This window comes from Procambarus clarkii, chromosome 34, assembly GCF_040958095.1.
Source record: "Procambarus clarkii isolate CNS0578487 chromosome 34, FALCON_Pclarkii_2.0, whole genome shotgun sequence".
NCBI classification, from domain to species: Eukaryota; Metazoa; Arthropoda; class Malacostraca; order Decapoda; family Cambaridae; genus Procambarus; species Procambarus clarkii.
The window spans coordinates 5,118,525-5,136,369 of NC_091183.1; the positions used below are offsets into that span (position 1 = coordinate 5,118,525).

The 17,845-nt window shown below is 48.1% G+C and overlaps 1 protein-coding gene across 1 annotated transcript in view; it reads left to right on the plus strand.

The window, feature by feature from the left end:
• The window catches only part of LOC123762175 (uncharacterized), an 85,584-nt gene that overhangs the window by 13,298 nt on the left and 54,441 nt on the right, over positions 1-17,845 (plus strand). The window contains exon 4 of the mRNA XM_069335588.1: positions 12,637-12,787. Coding sequence (XP_069191689.1) covers positions 12,637-12,787 — 151 coding nt within the window. The remainder of the gene's footprint in view (positions 1-12,636; positions 12,788-17,845) is intronic.

Here is a 17,845-nt window from a genome sequence, read left to right on the forward strand (position 1 = left end):
CTAAACCTCTTCCGGTAACACTCCGGCGTGAGCTTGAAGGAACGGAGCACAGCTCGTTTTACCGCATCGTAGTTAGTGCATTCTTGGAAGTCGAGCATAGTGAAGGCTTGGCGAGCTTCACCTGTGAGCCTCCCTTGGACCAACTCCGCCCACTCCGCCCTCGGCCACCTCTTCATAGCAGCAACTCTCTCAAAGGGATCGAAGAAACTTTCGGCTTCACTAGGCACAAAGACCGGCAGGTCTCGTTCCCTCACTCGTCGGTTTTCCTGTGGCGGCGGAGCAGGTATACAGAGTCCTAATTCAGCTCGCCTCAGCTCTACCTCCTTGTTGGCTTCTATTTCCCTTTGTCTCAGCCTAACTTCTCGCTCGTGTTCTTCCCTGCGTAGTTGTGCTTCTCGCTCTTGTTCTTCTCGGCGTAGCTGTGCTTCTCGCTCTTCCTTACGCTGTTGTGCTTCTCGCTCTTCTTTGCGCTGTTGTGCTTCTGCTTCTCGCTCTTGCTCTTCCCGGCGCAGTTGTGCTTCTCGCTCCTCACGCTTTATCTGTGCTTCTCGCTCCTCACGCTTCATCTGTGCTTCTCGCTCCTCACGCTTCATCTGTGCTTCTCGCTCCTCACGCTTCATCTGTGCTTCTCGCTCTTGCTCTTCTTTGCGCTGTTGTGCTTCTCGCTCTTCTTTGCGCTGTTGTGCTTCTTCTCTCCTCAGCTGCGCTTCTGCTTCTCGCTCTTCCTTGCGCTGCTGTGCCTCTTCTCTCCTCAGCTGCGCTTCTCGCTCTTCTCTGCGCTGCTGTGCTTCTAGCTGCAGCTTCATTATTTCCAGCTTTATGCTGTGCCTGCTGCCGCTGGATCCCCTGCTGCTTCCACCAATACTCAGGTGTTCACCCTCACTGGCAGGTGTTTGGGGCCGTTCCTCCCCCAAAGCTTCGTCTCGAGCCCTGAGCTGAGCTATTATCTCTAGTCTTCTTTCACCAACTCTGGCCGATTTCAGCTTTATTCCAAAATGATCCACTATAGCCTGTAATTGTGCCTTGGTGCACTCTTCCAACACCTGTTCGTCTCTAGAGTCAATAAACCTCGTCACTTTATCATCCTCCATCTTGTGCTATGAGTGATAATCTGCACCTGATCTCTAACACCACTGCCAAGTACCACCACTGCAACCTTTACTCCGATCGAGATCCTGGCAAGGTCGCCAATGTTGGGGTTTCACCTCTCTATTATTCTCTACCCTTACTCTGGGGTGAGCAATAGTTATGCTCAAGGTCACTCACCGTAGCCCTGCGGGTCTTCACTCGATCCTCACGGCGCCACTGCACGCCAGGAGAGTCTCCCAGTCAATCTTAACGGCCTCTAATTAAGAAAGAGTGAGAACACGACTCGTGCACTTGACTGTCGTGTGCCCTCCCCAACAATCGGGCTCTACGGTTAACCACAAGGTCGCCAACTGGTGTTTTAGGTGGCCAGTAACACCATCAGTGGACTGGTGGAATTAGTGGTAGCCTTGGCAAGGTCACACTCAAAAGATCAGGAATCAGGCAGGTACTTATTGTTATCACTCTATGCTTTCAGTGTAATATAGCCACAAGATCAATGGAGGGAATGATAAAAACACAAAGGTGATTTTGTATTTTACTTAAAAGGCATGAAAGATGTCACAAGGCCAAACAATAACAAATAAATCTACTGATCCTGACGCGGCCGGTAATTCCCACGAATAGCATGCGATCACTAGGTGGCAACACCTCCCCCCCCTCATCAAGTGTCAAGAACAGCTGATCGCCTGGCCTCTCCGTGCGAAAGCTTTGCTTGTTTCCTAGATTCACGCGCGCTGTTTCTTTAAATTCTCCAATATTACTAGAAACTCGCACACTCGATATTGGCACAAATAAACCGTATTACTCAGTTACACTGTACTCAGGCTCAAACAGTCTTTTCTACAATCAATGCTATAATGACTCACTGTAATGGCCTTACACTGTTATTCATCCAACAATATATTATGAAATATTAACACTGGAGTTTTCAGTACTTTCTCTCGTGGGCGATAACGCAATAATTCACTGTACTCACAAACGACTTATCACTGCATGAACATAGCATATATAATGTAGATACATCAAATATCAATACATGGAAAATAAATGATTTCTGGGCACACAGCCTAACTTTCAAATACTGGCATAATATTATATATAATTTACCACTATATGTTCATACCAAAATCTATAGAAAGATATACACAACACAGTAAATTTATCACTTGTTCCTGGTGCCTGTACACACCAATAATCAACATGAATATTACAAGTACTCTTGATAGTACTGTCTAGCACACTGGTGCTTTATCGTGACATGGGTGAGACTTGCTCACGACATATAAAATCCTCAGGCTAGATAATATAGCCGAATAACATAGCTAACGAAAGGGGAATGGGGAGGGAACTAGAAACACCTACTTCACCCTATCCTCCGATGAGAGTCGAGATGTAGCTCCTGGTCCTCGTGTCGGGAGCGCCCCCACACACACGTCGTCGTGTCCTACCAGAGCCTCTCGTCGTCCCACCGTTTAGCGCGTCGTCTCCATGCCTCCTCACTGCAGGTCCGTCCTCCTTCTTAACTTCTTGAAGGTTGGAGTCGGTCTCCTGGCCGTCGTCTTCTCCCAGCAACGGCTGTCGCCTACGTCTCAGCTACAGTCGTCCGGTTTCCCCAAATAGTCCTCTCTTCCTCAGCTACCCAGTGGCTCTGTCTGCCACTACGCTGTCACGAACTGGTGAATTGCCACAGACGTCACATACGTCACTGCACGGCTTCACTGCTTCTTGCACAGCACCTGACTGGAGCACTTGTTGCTCAAATAACCGTCAATTCCCTCTTCTGGTTCAACACATGAACTAGGGAAGACTTCTCAGAGTACTGGCGGACTTCAGGTGACGCGTAAATCCACGGGAGCGGGAAACAACTGTCCAACATACAGGACCAACCGTCGCACGTCCGACCTCTATGACGTGTCGTGTCTGACTGATGGCGCCAGAGTGGCGCGCGGCCTGGACCCCCTTCCTTCGTGACGTCACTTTCGCTACGGGAAGTTTTCATTGGCTCCCGGTGCCACATTGCTGTCGGTGACCAATCCGGTGCCACTGACGTCACACGGTTTTGGCGGGAGATCAGGCAGGCAAGCGCCATCTTGGCTCCCTAAAGGGCCTATACCACAGGCCAAAATATTGCTATTTCACAAATTTCTCGGCTCTCCGAGAACACTTCACTCTCTCCCATATATCAAATTGTAGCCTGCAACGTAGAGAACGCTTGGGAAAAGTAGACATGACTCTTACTGCAGGCGTGGGAGAATTATAAGGGGGGGGGGAACTCCGTCACATACCCCTCCCCTTAAAATAAGAGTCATGTCTCGTTAGTGTATGTGGGATAGGGCGTCCGCTACTACGTCGTCCTTCCCCTTGATGTGCTTGACCTTGATCCTTGTCAGACTCTCAGTGCTGGTGAGACTGGTGCCGTCCGCCCTGGACCACTTTTCTTCCTCCTCCGGGAATTCTCGGTCCCCCTGTACACACAGACCCGTCTTCTGCTGGGTTTCTCCGGTACTCGTTCCGTCCTGCCTGGCGGCTCTTCCTTCCACAGTGAAGAAAGGTCTCAGGCGGTCTGTGTGACACACCTGTTTCTTTCGGGGTCCATCCGGCTTCCCAATCTCGTACGACACTGGACCCAACCGTCGCAGCACTTGGTATGGTCCCTTGAACCGCGACCTGGTCACCTTACCTTTACCTGGAAGCACAACCATTACTTGGGATCCGGCCTGAAAATCCCTCTGCGCAGCTCTCCTGTCGTACCACTCCGACATCTTACGCTGCGCCTCCTTCAGGTGTTTCCCAGCCAGTTCCTTCGCTCTAGTGAGACGTTCTTTAAACTTCTGGACATATTCGTTCACCGTTCCCACGGTCGCTCCTGGTGTCCATCGTTCCTTCAGCATGGATAGCAAGGTATATATAATATAGATAAATGGAAAGTAAGCCTTCTCAGGACCCACACGTCCTCCTTCGGCCTCACTAACCAATTCGGGGCACTCCTCCTGCTGTAACTCTCTGAGACGAGTGCGGTTTACCCCTGGAGAACCGGTGAGTGTCACCTGCAACTCACCATTCGGGCTACTTTCGCCCTCCACTCGTTCTCTGGGTCCTACGCAGAGGTGATCTGTTCCCAGGCTGTCAGTCGACTCCTCAGCCCCATCAGATCCACAACCTCCTGGTTCTTCGCGTTGTCTCGGTATCACCGTACAAACTGGGATCGCCACCGGTGCGATTCCCTTCTCGTCCCCACAGACGTTCAACTCTCCGCCTGTCTTCTTGTATTGTTCTATGTACTCTTCGCCCTTCACGAGATGCGGAAGGACATATCCTCCACACGCGTCATTCCCCAAGATGACCTGCGCCTCCATCTTGGGCATTGATGTACAGACTCCCACCACAAGGGTCTGGCAGCCATAATCGGAATCCAAAGTTACCTGGTGTAGGGGCACACTCACCGGGCCTCCCACAGTGGTCACACTTGCCACCCCCACACTGGTACTTTCGTAACCCTCGGGGAACAGGGTCTCACTTACCAGGGTAAAATCGGCCCCGGTGTCTCTTAAGATCTTCACGGGGATGGGGTCTGCGTCCCCCATCCTTACGGTTCCTTGACACACGAATGGGTGAACCTTCTTCTCCCCACTCAGCACGGGATCATCCCGCACTCTCTCGGCCCTCTGGTCCTCGAACATCACTAAAGCAATGTGTCCCCACTGCTTAGGGCGTCTGCATTCCCGCGCGACGTGTCCGGGTATTCCGCAGTTGTAGCAGCGGCCCCTCGGCGGAGACCATCCGCCACCGCCCGCCTTAGCACTGCCTCCAGAGGCCGTCGCACCCTGTGTCTTTCCCGCACCGCTCGTTGTTTCCTTCGTTGCAGTAACAACTCCCGAGCTTTCAGCTTGGCTCTCCTCTATCGGCTCTACAACACCTTTTGTTCCTCGGGTGTTCCAACTTGAGAGGTGGGATTTGGGAGAACTCGCTCCTGTCCTCCATCCATCCGTCCTTCTATAACTCCTATCATTTCCGACGTATGCGGGTGGTCGGTGCTGTCCCTCTCGGCGTGGGCGTAGGGCTTCTTCTAACATGTCGGCTCGGTCGGCTGTGGCCCTCAGGTTCTTTATGTCCGCCTCCTTTATCCTCATCCTGATCTCGGGTGGGAGCACGGACATAAACTTTTCCATGACCATTAGTTCCTTGATTTCTTCGGCCGACCCCGCTTCTTCAGAGTCCATCCACTTAAGGAACTTTCTTTCCATGTCCCTCGCCGTCTCCGCATACGATTTTCCTGGTGACCGGGTACATTCTCTAAACCTCTTCCGGTAACACTCCGGCGTGAGCTTGAAGGAACGGAGCACAGCTCGTTTTACCGCATCGTAGTTAGTGCATTCTTGGAAGTCGAGCATAGTGAAGGCTTGGCGAGCTTCACCTGTGAGCCTCCCTTGGACCAACTCCGCCCACTCCGCCCTCGGCCACCTCTTCATAGCAGCAACTCTCTCAAAGGGATCGAAGAAACTTTCGGCTTCACTAGGCACAAAGACCGGCAGGTCTCGTTCCCTCACTCGTCGGTTTTCCTGTGGCGGCGGAGCAGGTATACAGAGTCCTAATTCAGCTCGCCTCAGCTCTACCTCCTTGTTGGCTTCTATTTCCCTTTGTCTCAGCCTAACTTCTCGCTCGTGTTCTTCCCTGCGTAGTTGTGCTTCTCGCTCTTGTTCTTCTCGGCGTAGCTGTGCTTCTCGCTCTTCCTTACGCTGTTGTGCTTCTCGCTCTTCTTTGCGCTGTTGTGCTTCTGCTTCTCGCTCTTGCTCTTCCCGGCGCAGTTGTGCTTCTCGCTCCTCACGCTTTATCTGTGCTTCTCGCTCCTCACGCTTCATCTGTGCTTCTCGCTCCTCACGCTTCATCTGTGCTTCTCGCTCCTCACGCTTCATCTGTGCTTCTCGCTCTTGCTCTTCTTTGCGCTGTTGTGCTTCTCGCTCTTCTTTGCGCTGTTGTGCTTCTTCTCTCCTCAGCTGCGCTTCTGCTTCTCGCTCTTCCTTGCGCTGCTGTGCCTCTTCTCTCCTCAGCTGCGCTTCTCGCTCTTCTCTGCGCTGCTGTGCTTCTAGCTGCAGCTTCATTATTTCCAGCTTTATGCTGTGCCTGCTGCCGCTGGATCCCCTGCTGCTTCCACCAATACTCAGGTGTTCACCCTCACTGGCAGGTGTTTGGGGCCGTTCCTCCCCCAAAGCTTCGTCTCGAGCCCTGAGCTGAGCTATTATCTCTAGTCTTCTTTCACCAACTCTGGCCGATTTCAGCTTTATTCCAAAATGATCCACTATAGCCTGTAATTGTGCCTTGGTGCACTCTTCCAACACCTGTTCGTCTCTAGAGTCAATAAACCTCGTCACTTTATCATCCTCCATCTTGTGCTATGAGTGATAATCTGCACCTGATCTCTAACACCACTGCCAAGTATCACCACTGCAACCTTTACTCCGATCGAGATCCTGGCAAGGTCGCCAATGTTGGGGTTTCACCTCTCTATTATTCTCTACCCTTACTCTGGGGTGAGCAATAGTTATGCTCAAGGTCACTCACCGTAGCCCTGCGGGTCTTCACTCGATCCTCACGGCGCCACTGCACGCCAGGAGAGTCTCCCAGTCAATCTTAACGGCCTCTAATTAAGAAAGAGTGAGAACACGACTCGTGCACTTGACTGTCGTGTGCCCTCCCCAACAATCGGGCTCTACGGTTAACCACAAGGTCGCCAACTGGTGTTTTAGGTGGCCAGTAACACCATCAGTGGACTGGTGGAATTAGTGGTAGCCTTGGCAAGGTCACACTCAAAAGATCAGGAATCAGGCAGGTACTTATTGTTATCACTCTATGCTTTCAGTGTAATATAGCCACAAGATCAATGGAGGGATTGATAAAAACACAAAGGTGATTTTGTATTTTACTTAAAAGGCATGAAAGATGTCACAAGGCCAAACAATAACAAATAAATCAACTGATCCTGACGCGGCCGGTAATTCCCACGAATAGCATGCGATCACTAGGTGGCAACACCTCCCCCCCCTCATCAAGTGTCAAGAACAGCTGATCGCCTGGCCTCTCCGTGCGAAAGCTTTGCTTGTTTCCTAGATTCACGCGCGCTGTTTCTTTAAATTCTCCAATATTACTAGAAACTCGCACACTCGATATTGGCACAAATAAACCGTATTACTCAGTTACACTGTACTCAGGCTCAAACAGTCTTTTCTACAATCAATGCTATAATGACTCACTGTAATGGCCTTACACTGTTATTCATCCAACAATATATTATGAAATATTAACACTGGAGTTTTCAGTACTTTCTCTCGTGGGCGATAACGCAATAATTCACTGTACTCACAAACGACTTATCACTGCATGAACATAGCATATATAATGTAGATACATCAAATATCAATACATGGAAAATAAATGATTTCTGGGCACACAGCCTAACTTTCAAATACTGGCATAATATTATATATAATTTACCACTATATGTTCATACCAAAATCTATAGAAAGATATACACAACACAGTAAATTTATCACTTGTTCCTGGTGCCTGTACACACCAATAATCAACATGAATATTACAAGTACTCTTGATAGTACTGTCTAGCACACTGGTGCTTTATCGTGACATGGGTGAGACTTGCTCACGACATATAAAATCCTCAGGCTAGATAATATAGCCGAATAACATAGCTAACTAAAGGGGAATGGGGAGGGAACTAGAAACACCTACTTCACCCTATCCTCCGATGAGAGTCGAGATGTAGCTCCTGGTCCTCGTGTCGGGAGCGCCCCCACACACACGTCGTCGTGTCCTACCAGAGCCTCTCGTCGTCCCACCGTTTAGCGCGTCGTCTTCGTGCCTCCTCACTGCAGGTCCGTCCTCCTTCTTAACTTCTTGAAGGTTGGAGTCGGTCTCCTGGCCGTCGTCTTCTCCCAGCAACGGCTGTCGCCTACGTCTCAGCTACAGTCGTCCGGTTTCCCCAAATAGTCCTCTCTTCCTCAGCTACCCAGTGGCTCTGTCTGCCACTACGCTGTCACGAACTGGTGAATTGCCACAGACGTCACATACGTCACTGCACGGCTTCACTGCTTCTTGCACAGCACCTGACTGGAGCACTTGTTGCTCAAATAACCGTCAATTCCCTCTTCTGGTTCAACACATGAACTAGGGAAGACTTCTCAGAGTACTGGCGGACTTCAGGTGACGCGTAAATCCACGGGAGCAGGAAACAACTGTCCAACATACAAGACCAACCGTCGCACGTCCGACCTCTATGACGTGTCGCGTCTGACTGATGGCGCCAGAGTGGCGCGCGGCCTGGACCCCCTTCCTTCGTGACGTCACTTTCGCTACAGGAAGTTTTCATTGGCTCCCGGTGCCACATTGCTGTCGGTGACCAATCCGGTGCCACTGACGTCACATGGTTTTGGCGGGAGATCAGGGAGGCAAGCGCCATCTTGGCTCCCTAAAGGGCCTATACCACAGGCCAAAATATTGCTATTTCACAAATTTCTCGGCCCTCCGAGAACACTTCACTTTCTCCCATATATCAAATTGTAGCCTGCAACGTAGAGAACGCTTGGGAAAAGTAGACATGACTCTTACTGCAGGCGTGGGAGAATTATAAGGGGGGGAACTCCGTCACAACATCAAGAGGAAACTAGATTGTTTCCTCCAAGGAGTGCCGGACCAACCGGGCTGTGGTGGATATGTGGGTCTGCGGGCCGTTCCAAGCGACAACCTAGTGGACCAAACTCTCACAAATCAAGCCTGGCCTCGGGCCGGGCTTGGGGGGTAGAAGAACTCTTAGAACCCCATCAACCAGGTATCAACCAGGTAACCAGCTCGCGATTTTTTAACATGGATGAAAAATTTTCTGACTGATAGAAAAAATGAGGGCAGTAATCAGAGACAATGTATCGGACTAGAGAAATGTCACAAGTGGAGTACCACAGGGTTCAGTTCTTGCACCAGTGATGTTCATTGTCTACATAAATGATCTACCAGTTGGAATACAGAATTATATGAACATGTTTGCTGATGATGCTAAGATAAGAAACTTAGATGATTGTCATGTCCTTCAAGATGACCTGGACAAAATAAGTATATGGAGCACTATTTGGCAAATGGAATTTAATGTAAATAAAGGCCATGTTATGGAATAGGTGAACATAGACCCCACACAACCTATAAATTATGTGAGAAATCCTTAAAGAATTCTGATAGAAATCTAGGGGTGGTTCTAGATAGTTTTCTATCTCCTGAATACCACATAAAGAACGTTGTGCGAGGAGCCTATGCCACGCTTTCTAACTTCAGAATTGCTTTTAAATATATGGATGGTGAAATACTAAAGAAATTGTTCACGACTCTCGTTAGGCCAAAGCTAGAATATGCAGCGGTTGTGTGGTGCCCATATCTTAAGAAGCACATCAACAAACTGGAAAAGGTGCAAAGACATGTTACTAAGTGGCTCCTAGAACTGAAGGGCAAGAACTACGAGGAGAGGTTAGAGGCATTAAATATGCCAAAACTAGAAGACAGAAAAAAGAGGTGATATGATCACTACATACAAAATAGTAACAGGAATTGATAAAATCGAGAGGGAAGATTTCCTGAGACCTGGAACTTCAAGAACAAGAGGTCATAGATTTAAACTAATTAAACAAAGATGTCAAAGAAATATAAGACAATTCACTTTCGCAAACGGAGTGGTATACAGTTGGAACAAGTTAGGTGAGAAGGTGGTTGAGGCCAAAACCGTCAGTAGTTTCAAAGCGTTATATGACAGAGTGCTGGGAAGACGGAACACCACGAGCGTAGCTCTCATCCTGTAACTACACTTAGGTAATTACATGGTTGTGTTTTGTTTGTGCCTTTTGGCTCTCCTATTGCCAAGTTTGGGTTCCTGGTTTCCTGGCTTACCCGACCTGTTGGCATGTTCACAGTCTCTCGGTTTCCCTTCTCTAGAATCGCGTGTTGAGACTTTCGTCTCCGATCTCCTGGTGGGCTTGCGGGCGTTGGGATATTTTTCTGTATGGCGAACGTTCCATCTCCTGCTTTGCCGGCTTGGGTTTCCAGCTCTGCTGGCTCCGTGGTCGCACCCGAGATCTTCCTGCGGCTCCGCCTCTTCTTAGGCTCGATTGGCCATGGCGGGGCTGGTTCGGTTCTGCCTCGAGTCTCTCACCTTCTGTTGGTAGTCGGGTGGCTTCGGTGATGGTGTCCCACTTGCGTGCTCCTTCTTGGCAGCGGTGTGGGGTTTTTGGTGGTTCTTTCTTTTCCTTCTGCTGTAGCTGCGTTTGTTGGCGTTGTCTTGTCATTCTCTTTTGGAGGTTTGGGGCCGTCCTCTTGCCCCATACTGTCGCCTCGTATCCTGCGGCGCTGGCAGAGCCGCTTTCACTTGCTTTCGGTATTGATGTTACTTCTGTGCCGTTTAGCAAGCTGTCTCGTGCATTGTTTCACCTCCGACCTGCTCTTGCGCCGCCTGAGGCGTCCTAGTCATTGGACAGAGTGCTCTTTTCTTCTCCTTGGTTTGGTGTGGCCCCTTCGGTTCAGGATTGTTTTCCAGGGCTCTTTTTCTGTTGGCATTGGGCTCTGGGGGTCGGGTTGGGGAGCATCATGCTCTCCTCTGGCGCAAGGGTTTCTGCTCTTTCGGTCTTCATGTTGGTTTTGTTCGTTTGCAGCAGTCTCCTTCTTTTCTGGCGAAGAATGGGACTGCTGCTTTCTAGAGGGGTCCCTGGGTAGTTGATGCTTAATTGGTTGGGCCGGGGTGCATCGTGTTTTGTGTCCGGTGACGGCTCTTCGCTGTTATTGCGCACCATGACTTCTGTGTCCTGGGACGCACTTTAGGTTGATCCGGTTCCCCTTCTTTCCTGATCGCGGGTGCGGGTCTCCCAGGTTGTCCGCAGAGTTCTTCAGGCTAGCCAGCCTGCGGTCTATCCCCGTACCCATGACGTATGTAAGTTAGCTGCTCTTGCTGTCATCTTTGGTACCGTGTCCTGGGCTGGCATTTGGGCACGGGGCTTTTGGTGGTCGAACAGGGTCCTGGCTGCTCGTTACCTCGTGCACGTCCCTGGGCCTAGTCGGGCCTGTGTCATTTTGTGTCGGCGGTTGCAGCCAATTGTCTAGACTTTAGAGTTGTGGAGTGAGCAACGACCGCCTCCCGGGGTACGTCCCAAAGTTTTTCCTCTGTGGGTAGTTAGCTCCGGGTAGCCGAAGGGGCTCCCCCCAGAAAACCAGCGTTGAATGTAATGAAACGACATTTTCTGGGTGAGACCCGGAGGCTCCCCGGCATCCCTCCTTCCCCCTGGTTGGCGTTTTTTTTGTGTGTGTTTTGACATCCAGCCTCAGAACTGACGGGTGGATAGCCGGCGTAAGTGGTCTGAGGCTCCCCATTTCCACTCCCGGGGAGGGGGGAGCTGTGCAGACGGCGACGTGTGACGTCATGATCGTTTGCTCGTTTCTTTTAGGGGAGTTCTATCACTTGTTCGGCTTTTGGTAGCAATAATTTCACCAGAATAAGGGTTTGTTTTGGGATGCTTACCTTTCTGGGTGCCTGACCCGTTGATGGCAGACATAGAATGCTTCAAACCACACTGTGGTTTCTATAGGTCACTGTTTCCCATGCCTCTCTGAGGGGGCCAGGTTCTGGCTCGTGGTCCACGGTAGGCCCACAGAACTCCATACACATGACTGATGCCAAAGTCTGACATTTGCATATCAGCCTAGTAAGCTCCGGGGAGCCTCCGGGTCTCACCCAGAAAATGGCGTTTCTTTACATTCAAAGCTGGGTTTTTTCACTAGACAGTAGGTTTGGTGTAGAATTTGTAGTCTTCCATGTGGCTGACTCAGTCTTAGTTCCTGGTCTCTCTTGCCAGTTGTACTGGCCCCTCTGGGCAGAGATGAGTGAGTTTGTAAAATAATATTTTAATTGATGATACTCAGAGGTCCAGTCTCAAATCTACACAATAAAATATCTTACCGTAGTGAAAGATAAGATCAGAAGTATAGAATAGACCCAGTGAAGTATAAGATGGCCACAAGTACAATTAGAGAACATTGTTTGAGGATCAGAGGTCCATACACATTTTAACCCTTTTCCAGAAATTATTACAAATCTTTCCAGAACAGAAATTTCACGCTATTGTCAACTCCTTCTGAATCAAGTTTTCACCTTGAAAGTTTTGTTTCTAGTCATGCCACAGTTGTAGAAAGCCTATAGATACCTGTTACAGGTCAGACACAGTATATATGCAATACATGACACTACTGCTTTGTGTGCTTGTAGAAATAGTAGCAGCTATTGTCGTTGCCATGCTGGTGGTTGCAGCTGCAACTGTTATAGCAACATTATTACAAGTATTGTAGTAGTGAAGTTGTAGTAAGACATGTATATTCCTCACTGTATGCCTTATTTCCATGCTGCTCTTCACCACAGCATGGTGCCAATGCAATCATAATCATTCTTTATTAATTTAATTACTCTTATACCAAATAATAATAAATAATCTAAAAATTATTTGTGATTTTCAGGTGATACTGTCACACAACCTTCCAACACCAGTACCATCAGAGTTGCCACCCAAAGTTCGTCAAGTTCGTGGTGTGGTGTCTGCCTTGGAAAATGGTTTTGTGTTTGGAGATGGGTCCTCTGCTGAGGCTGATGTTATCATGTATTGTACTGGTAAGAAAAGAGACTTTTATAATACCAGTATATATTTTATGTGAAACATCCCACTCTCACTTTGTGCAAATTATTTTTAGAATATTTCAAAGCAGTACCACTTAATTTGTGCATCAATATCTATAGTCATGATGTCCTAACATCTCTCCCTTTCTTTCATGTATTGTTCTGCTCTGCATTCCCCCAAACACTGGTCATGTGCCTCTATTATATTGTCCCCTTATTTCACCATTAGTCCCCTATATCACCATTATGCATCTTGTTAAATGATGCTTTGTCATGCTACCAATGTCCATACCACTTAAGTGTATCGCACGTCACCCTCCCCACCACACTGTATTTCCTGAATTTACCAGAATGGGTACACCACTAACACACTAGAGTGGGCTCACCAAGAATAGGATGCTGGCAGCTTTTCAAAGGTCCCCACACTTGTCCTGATGATTTTTTCAAGCTGGATTTAAAAATTCAATTGTTTTGGCATTTATGGCTTCGGTAGATAGGGGGTTCCATGGGTTTATAATTCTACGGGTGGAAAATCATCTGTTTTTATTCACTCACTCGTTTCTTATTCCAAACCTATCATTTCCTTCCTCATTACTATACTCATCACACATTCTGTGTTTAACCACATGTTTTCCATTCTCATTTCCACTGCTTATGTTCTTTAACACATTGTCGCTTTCTGTACCCGAGTTTTACTTTAATATGTGATATCAAATAAACTTTAATATATGACTTGTTAAATTAAGTACCTGCCCAAAACACTGTGCATGTTAGTGGATTTGGAAGAATGTAAAAATACCAATCTTATGTAAACTCACAAACCCATTGTACCTTCTTGTAAATAAAATTATTATAAAGTCAACTTTGTTGGGAAGGAGTGTGAGGGGGGGGGGCAGAAGAATATAAAGTACAGTATTGGAATGGCTTCGTGTTTTTGTGTTATTAGACACAAAAACAGACATATTTTGATTTCTGTGGCTCTTTGAATTTATATTCAATGTTTTGTGATTTTCTGGGAAAGCCTTGTCGGCTCCCTGAAGCTATCTGAGCTGATGTGAGTTACTAGTTTTGTCGTGACGCTGAACCCCGGTTCATTCCGAACACAGCAAATACACAACACATAACACCTTGCCTCAGCAACCGTTACTACCACCTATACTCCTACACACACCAGACCCTTGAGGCGTACCACTCGGTTTGTACTGGAACACAATGAATGAACATATGGAAGGTATTTAAAGGCCGTCGGGTTTTGTCATTTAATTACAAAGAATAGACTCTGACAAATAAATACATATTAACATACTCTATTAGGTCAATACACTTCCAATACCCATAGACCACTTGACCTCCGCGATCACCACCCACACTCGTAACTTCCGCCTAAGTCCCTAATACGGAATGATTACTACAACGCTCCACACCCGGTTAGTCTTTCATTCAATACTCACATACTGCAGACTTAACTTCGTCACTACGATCACATCAGGTTCTCGCATAGCTGTCTGCTAGACTTCGCTGCTGCCGCAAACGGGGATCCAGAGGACTTGCCAGTTCAACTCCCACAATCAGACTGACTCGTCAGCCATGGCCTCAAACATTTCACCCCGCCTCTCAAGGAAGGTATAATCCGATTAACCTTATCCCTAGAGCGGTAACCTTGATCCTAGAAGCCTGACAAAGAATAATTCCTCTTTCCAGGAATTAGTAATTTGGCTAAACAGCTTCGGTCTTAATCCATTGACCTTTCTTAGATATGTGATCCATAGTCTGACTACTTACATGTACTTCCAATCATCATTCGTTAAGTGTTGTAGTAATGATCCTCTAGCTAATAATTCCTACTAACTTGTGGATTACAACACCACTCCCCTCCTTAAACACGCATATGTCCCCATATGCATCATTGCAATGGTTCCATTAGTGCAAGGACCTGGAGGATGCACCCACCATATGTGTACAACTAAAAAATCATCCAAAAAGTTCATCATACACACGATGAAATAAATTAAAATTTTCCCCGATATGGCTCACAACACTTCTCCAACATATACATTATATTCACATCATAGCACAGGTAAAATAGTCTGTAATAATTTTTCCCATCTCCAGCAATGCACATATACCTAAACTGCTGACATATAATTACATACAAACATAAACATAAAATTACATTGACCAGAATGCTGGCACTTAAACAGAAATGACACTAGTCATTAATATATACACAACACATATATATCTAAGGTTCTTCATCCTTAGTAATAAGTTAATTATAATTTAACATCTTGCCCTGTACTGTTGACATAAGGCTTACAATGATCACACAATGTTTCACTGGCCTCCTCCACAATTGGCAGCATCACCTCTCTTGTCTTCGTGTCCCATGGTGCTAGGTCATAGATCCTCCATGACCCAGACAAAACCCAGGCTGTCCAGCCTGGTGAATGTTGTCAATGTCCCATCGTTGCTCTGAGCTAACGTGATCCTGGCCTCCAGAGCAACGGAGATTCCTACCCCAGGGTCATGTTCCCTTGGGTCTGTGCTGACGTCTCGTTCCAGGGCACCAATCCCAGAACGCTGTAGATCCCTCACAGCTCTCTGGTCTAGGCCCATCCGCCCAGAGTGTGTCCACCTGTATTCACACCTTCCCGACCGCTGTACCTGCAAAATATTCCCTCGGAGCCCCCTGGCTCGATCCCATTATTACATAACCCCCTCGGCTCCTTACTCTCTCCCCGTATATAGCCTGAGCGCAGCTGCAAAACCATTGCAGCTGGCCCTTATTCCTGCTTTGATGTCAGGGGGCGAATTTCGCCTATAACGTCACCTTGGCTTCACTTCCTCCCCCTTTTTTTCTCTAGAATAACTGAGTGTAGCCTCATAGCTTCCCTTCTACTCTACCTGAAGCTCTGTGACATGATCCCGGGGGACCTTCTCAAGCCTAACACTCAGTAATGGTGCCGATGAGGTAATATACAGTATATACATACACATACGTTATCACAATAAATACCTCATTAAAATAATTTCACACTTATGTCACTAAAACATCATACTGCCACTGGCTCGCCTCTAGCGAGATTCCTGTAACAACTTAATTAATGAGAAATTAGTATATCTACTTGGCTCGCCCACTGCAACCACCAACACCTGAAATTTTGAAATTCTACATTATAATCCTATCCATAAGACTTACCCACTCCGACACACCATCACCTCTGGTCAACCCAACCACTGATGACCTCATTATAACACCACGTCTCTCAACAGCCAGGCTCTGCGTCCTGACGCACCTGACCTCAGTACACCGATACTCACCGTACCCACCACCACCTGGCCTCCTGTGCCGCTATGCACTCCAGAACACCACACTCCATACCAGGCGTCCAAACGCCACAACACTACACCACCCACTACACATGGTACTCTACACAACACTCTACACGCTACCCCACACTCTACAAAACTACCATGCCCATGCACCACTCAACACACTACCCCACACTCTACAAAAACTACCATGCCCATGCACCACTCAACACCACACTCTACACACTACCCCACACTCTACAAAAACTACCATGCCCATGCACCACTCAACACCACACTCTACACACTACCCCACACTCTACAAAACTACCATGCCCATGCACCACTCAACACCACACTCTACACACTATCCCACACTCTACAAAAACTACCATGCCCATGCACCACTCAACACCACTCTCTACACACTACCCCACACTCTACAAAACTACCATGCCCATGCACTACTCTACAGTACATACTATGCTCCTTCTGTGTTCATGACCCCACGAGAGCGGGTCGGATAGCGATGTGTCACCGTCGCCTGTGGACCTTGTCCCCGGTCCTGCGAAGGCTGTTCTGTGTTATCTACCCTTGATTGCCAACTCCTCATACCCCTACCTATGTTCTCAGCCGCTGGTGTGCTCTCCCCTGGCACACTCCCCGTAGGGTATGGCTCCTCACTTGCCTGACCGGTCAGTGTATAGACGCGGTCTGGGTGACAGGAGAACACATGCCCTGTGTTTAGCACCTTAACCTTAACTTCTGCATTCTTTTTGCTAATTACCCGACATGGCCCCACAAACTTGGGTGCCAACTTACCTTCTGCCTGAGCGTGCATCTGCTTCACGAATACCCTATCACCTTCATTGATCACCTTTGCTTGGACCTTGTTCCGCGCATTATAATATGCCTCTGCTACCTCTGTCGACTTTCTTAAATGTAGTTTCACCAAGTCAAATGCCTTGGTTGCTCGCCTACAGACAACACTTTTGAAGTCTAATGCATAGCATGGCGGTTGCTTGCTTGTGAACGTCGTGAACGGAAGTCGGGGATCGAACCCATGCAACAAAAAATGCGGGGTTTCTCCCACCGACCTATTGAACGCCGTGTTGAGCGCCGACTCCACCATCGACAAACTCTGATCCCATGCAAGCACATCATCAGCAGCCAAATGCCGCAGAATACTGATTACTTCAGCATTGTGTCTTTCAACCAAACCATTCGCCGATGGTCGATATGCCAGCACTGGAGTATGTTTGAATTGATACACACTCGCGATGCTTTGAAATACTTGATTGATAAACTCTGACCCTTGGTCTGACACAACTTGTTGAGGAGCCCCAAACCTGGTTAACACACTTTCCACCATGGCCTGGGTCACATCCTCTGCCGACTTAGAACGGAGTGCACTCACCACAGTGAACCGTGTGAGTGCATCCACTGCTACAAATATGTACCTCGCCCCTGAATGAGCTTGTGGTAGCGGCCCAATGAGATCTATGTGTAACCTCTCGAAGGGAGTACTCACCTCCGGCCACCTACGCAAAGGTTCCGCCCCCAACCTATGTGCCTTGTACCTCAGACAACTGTCACAAGAGGCTACATAGACCTTGATATCTTTACCCATGGATGGCCAATAGAACCTTTGACGTGCCCTCTGCAACGTCTTGGACTCCCCTCCATGGCCTGCTGCTGGGATGTTATGACACAGACACATTGCAGTCCTCTGGAACTCCG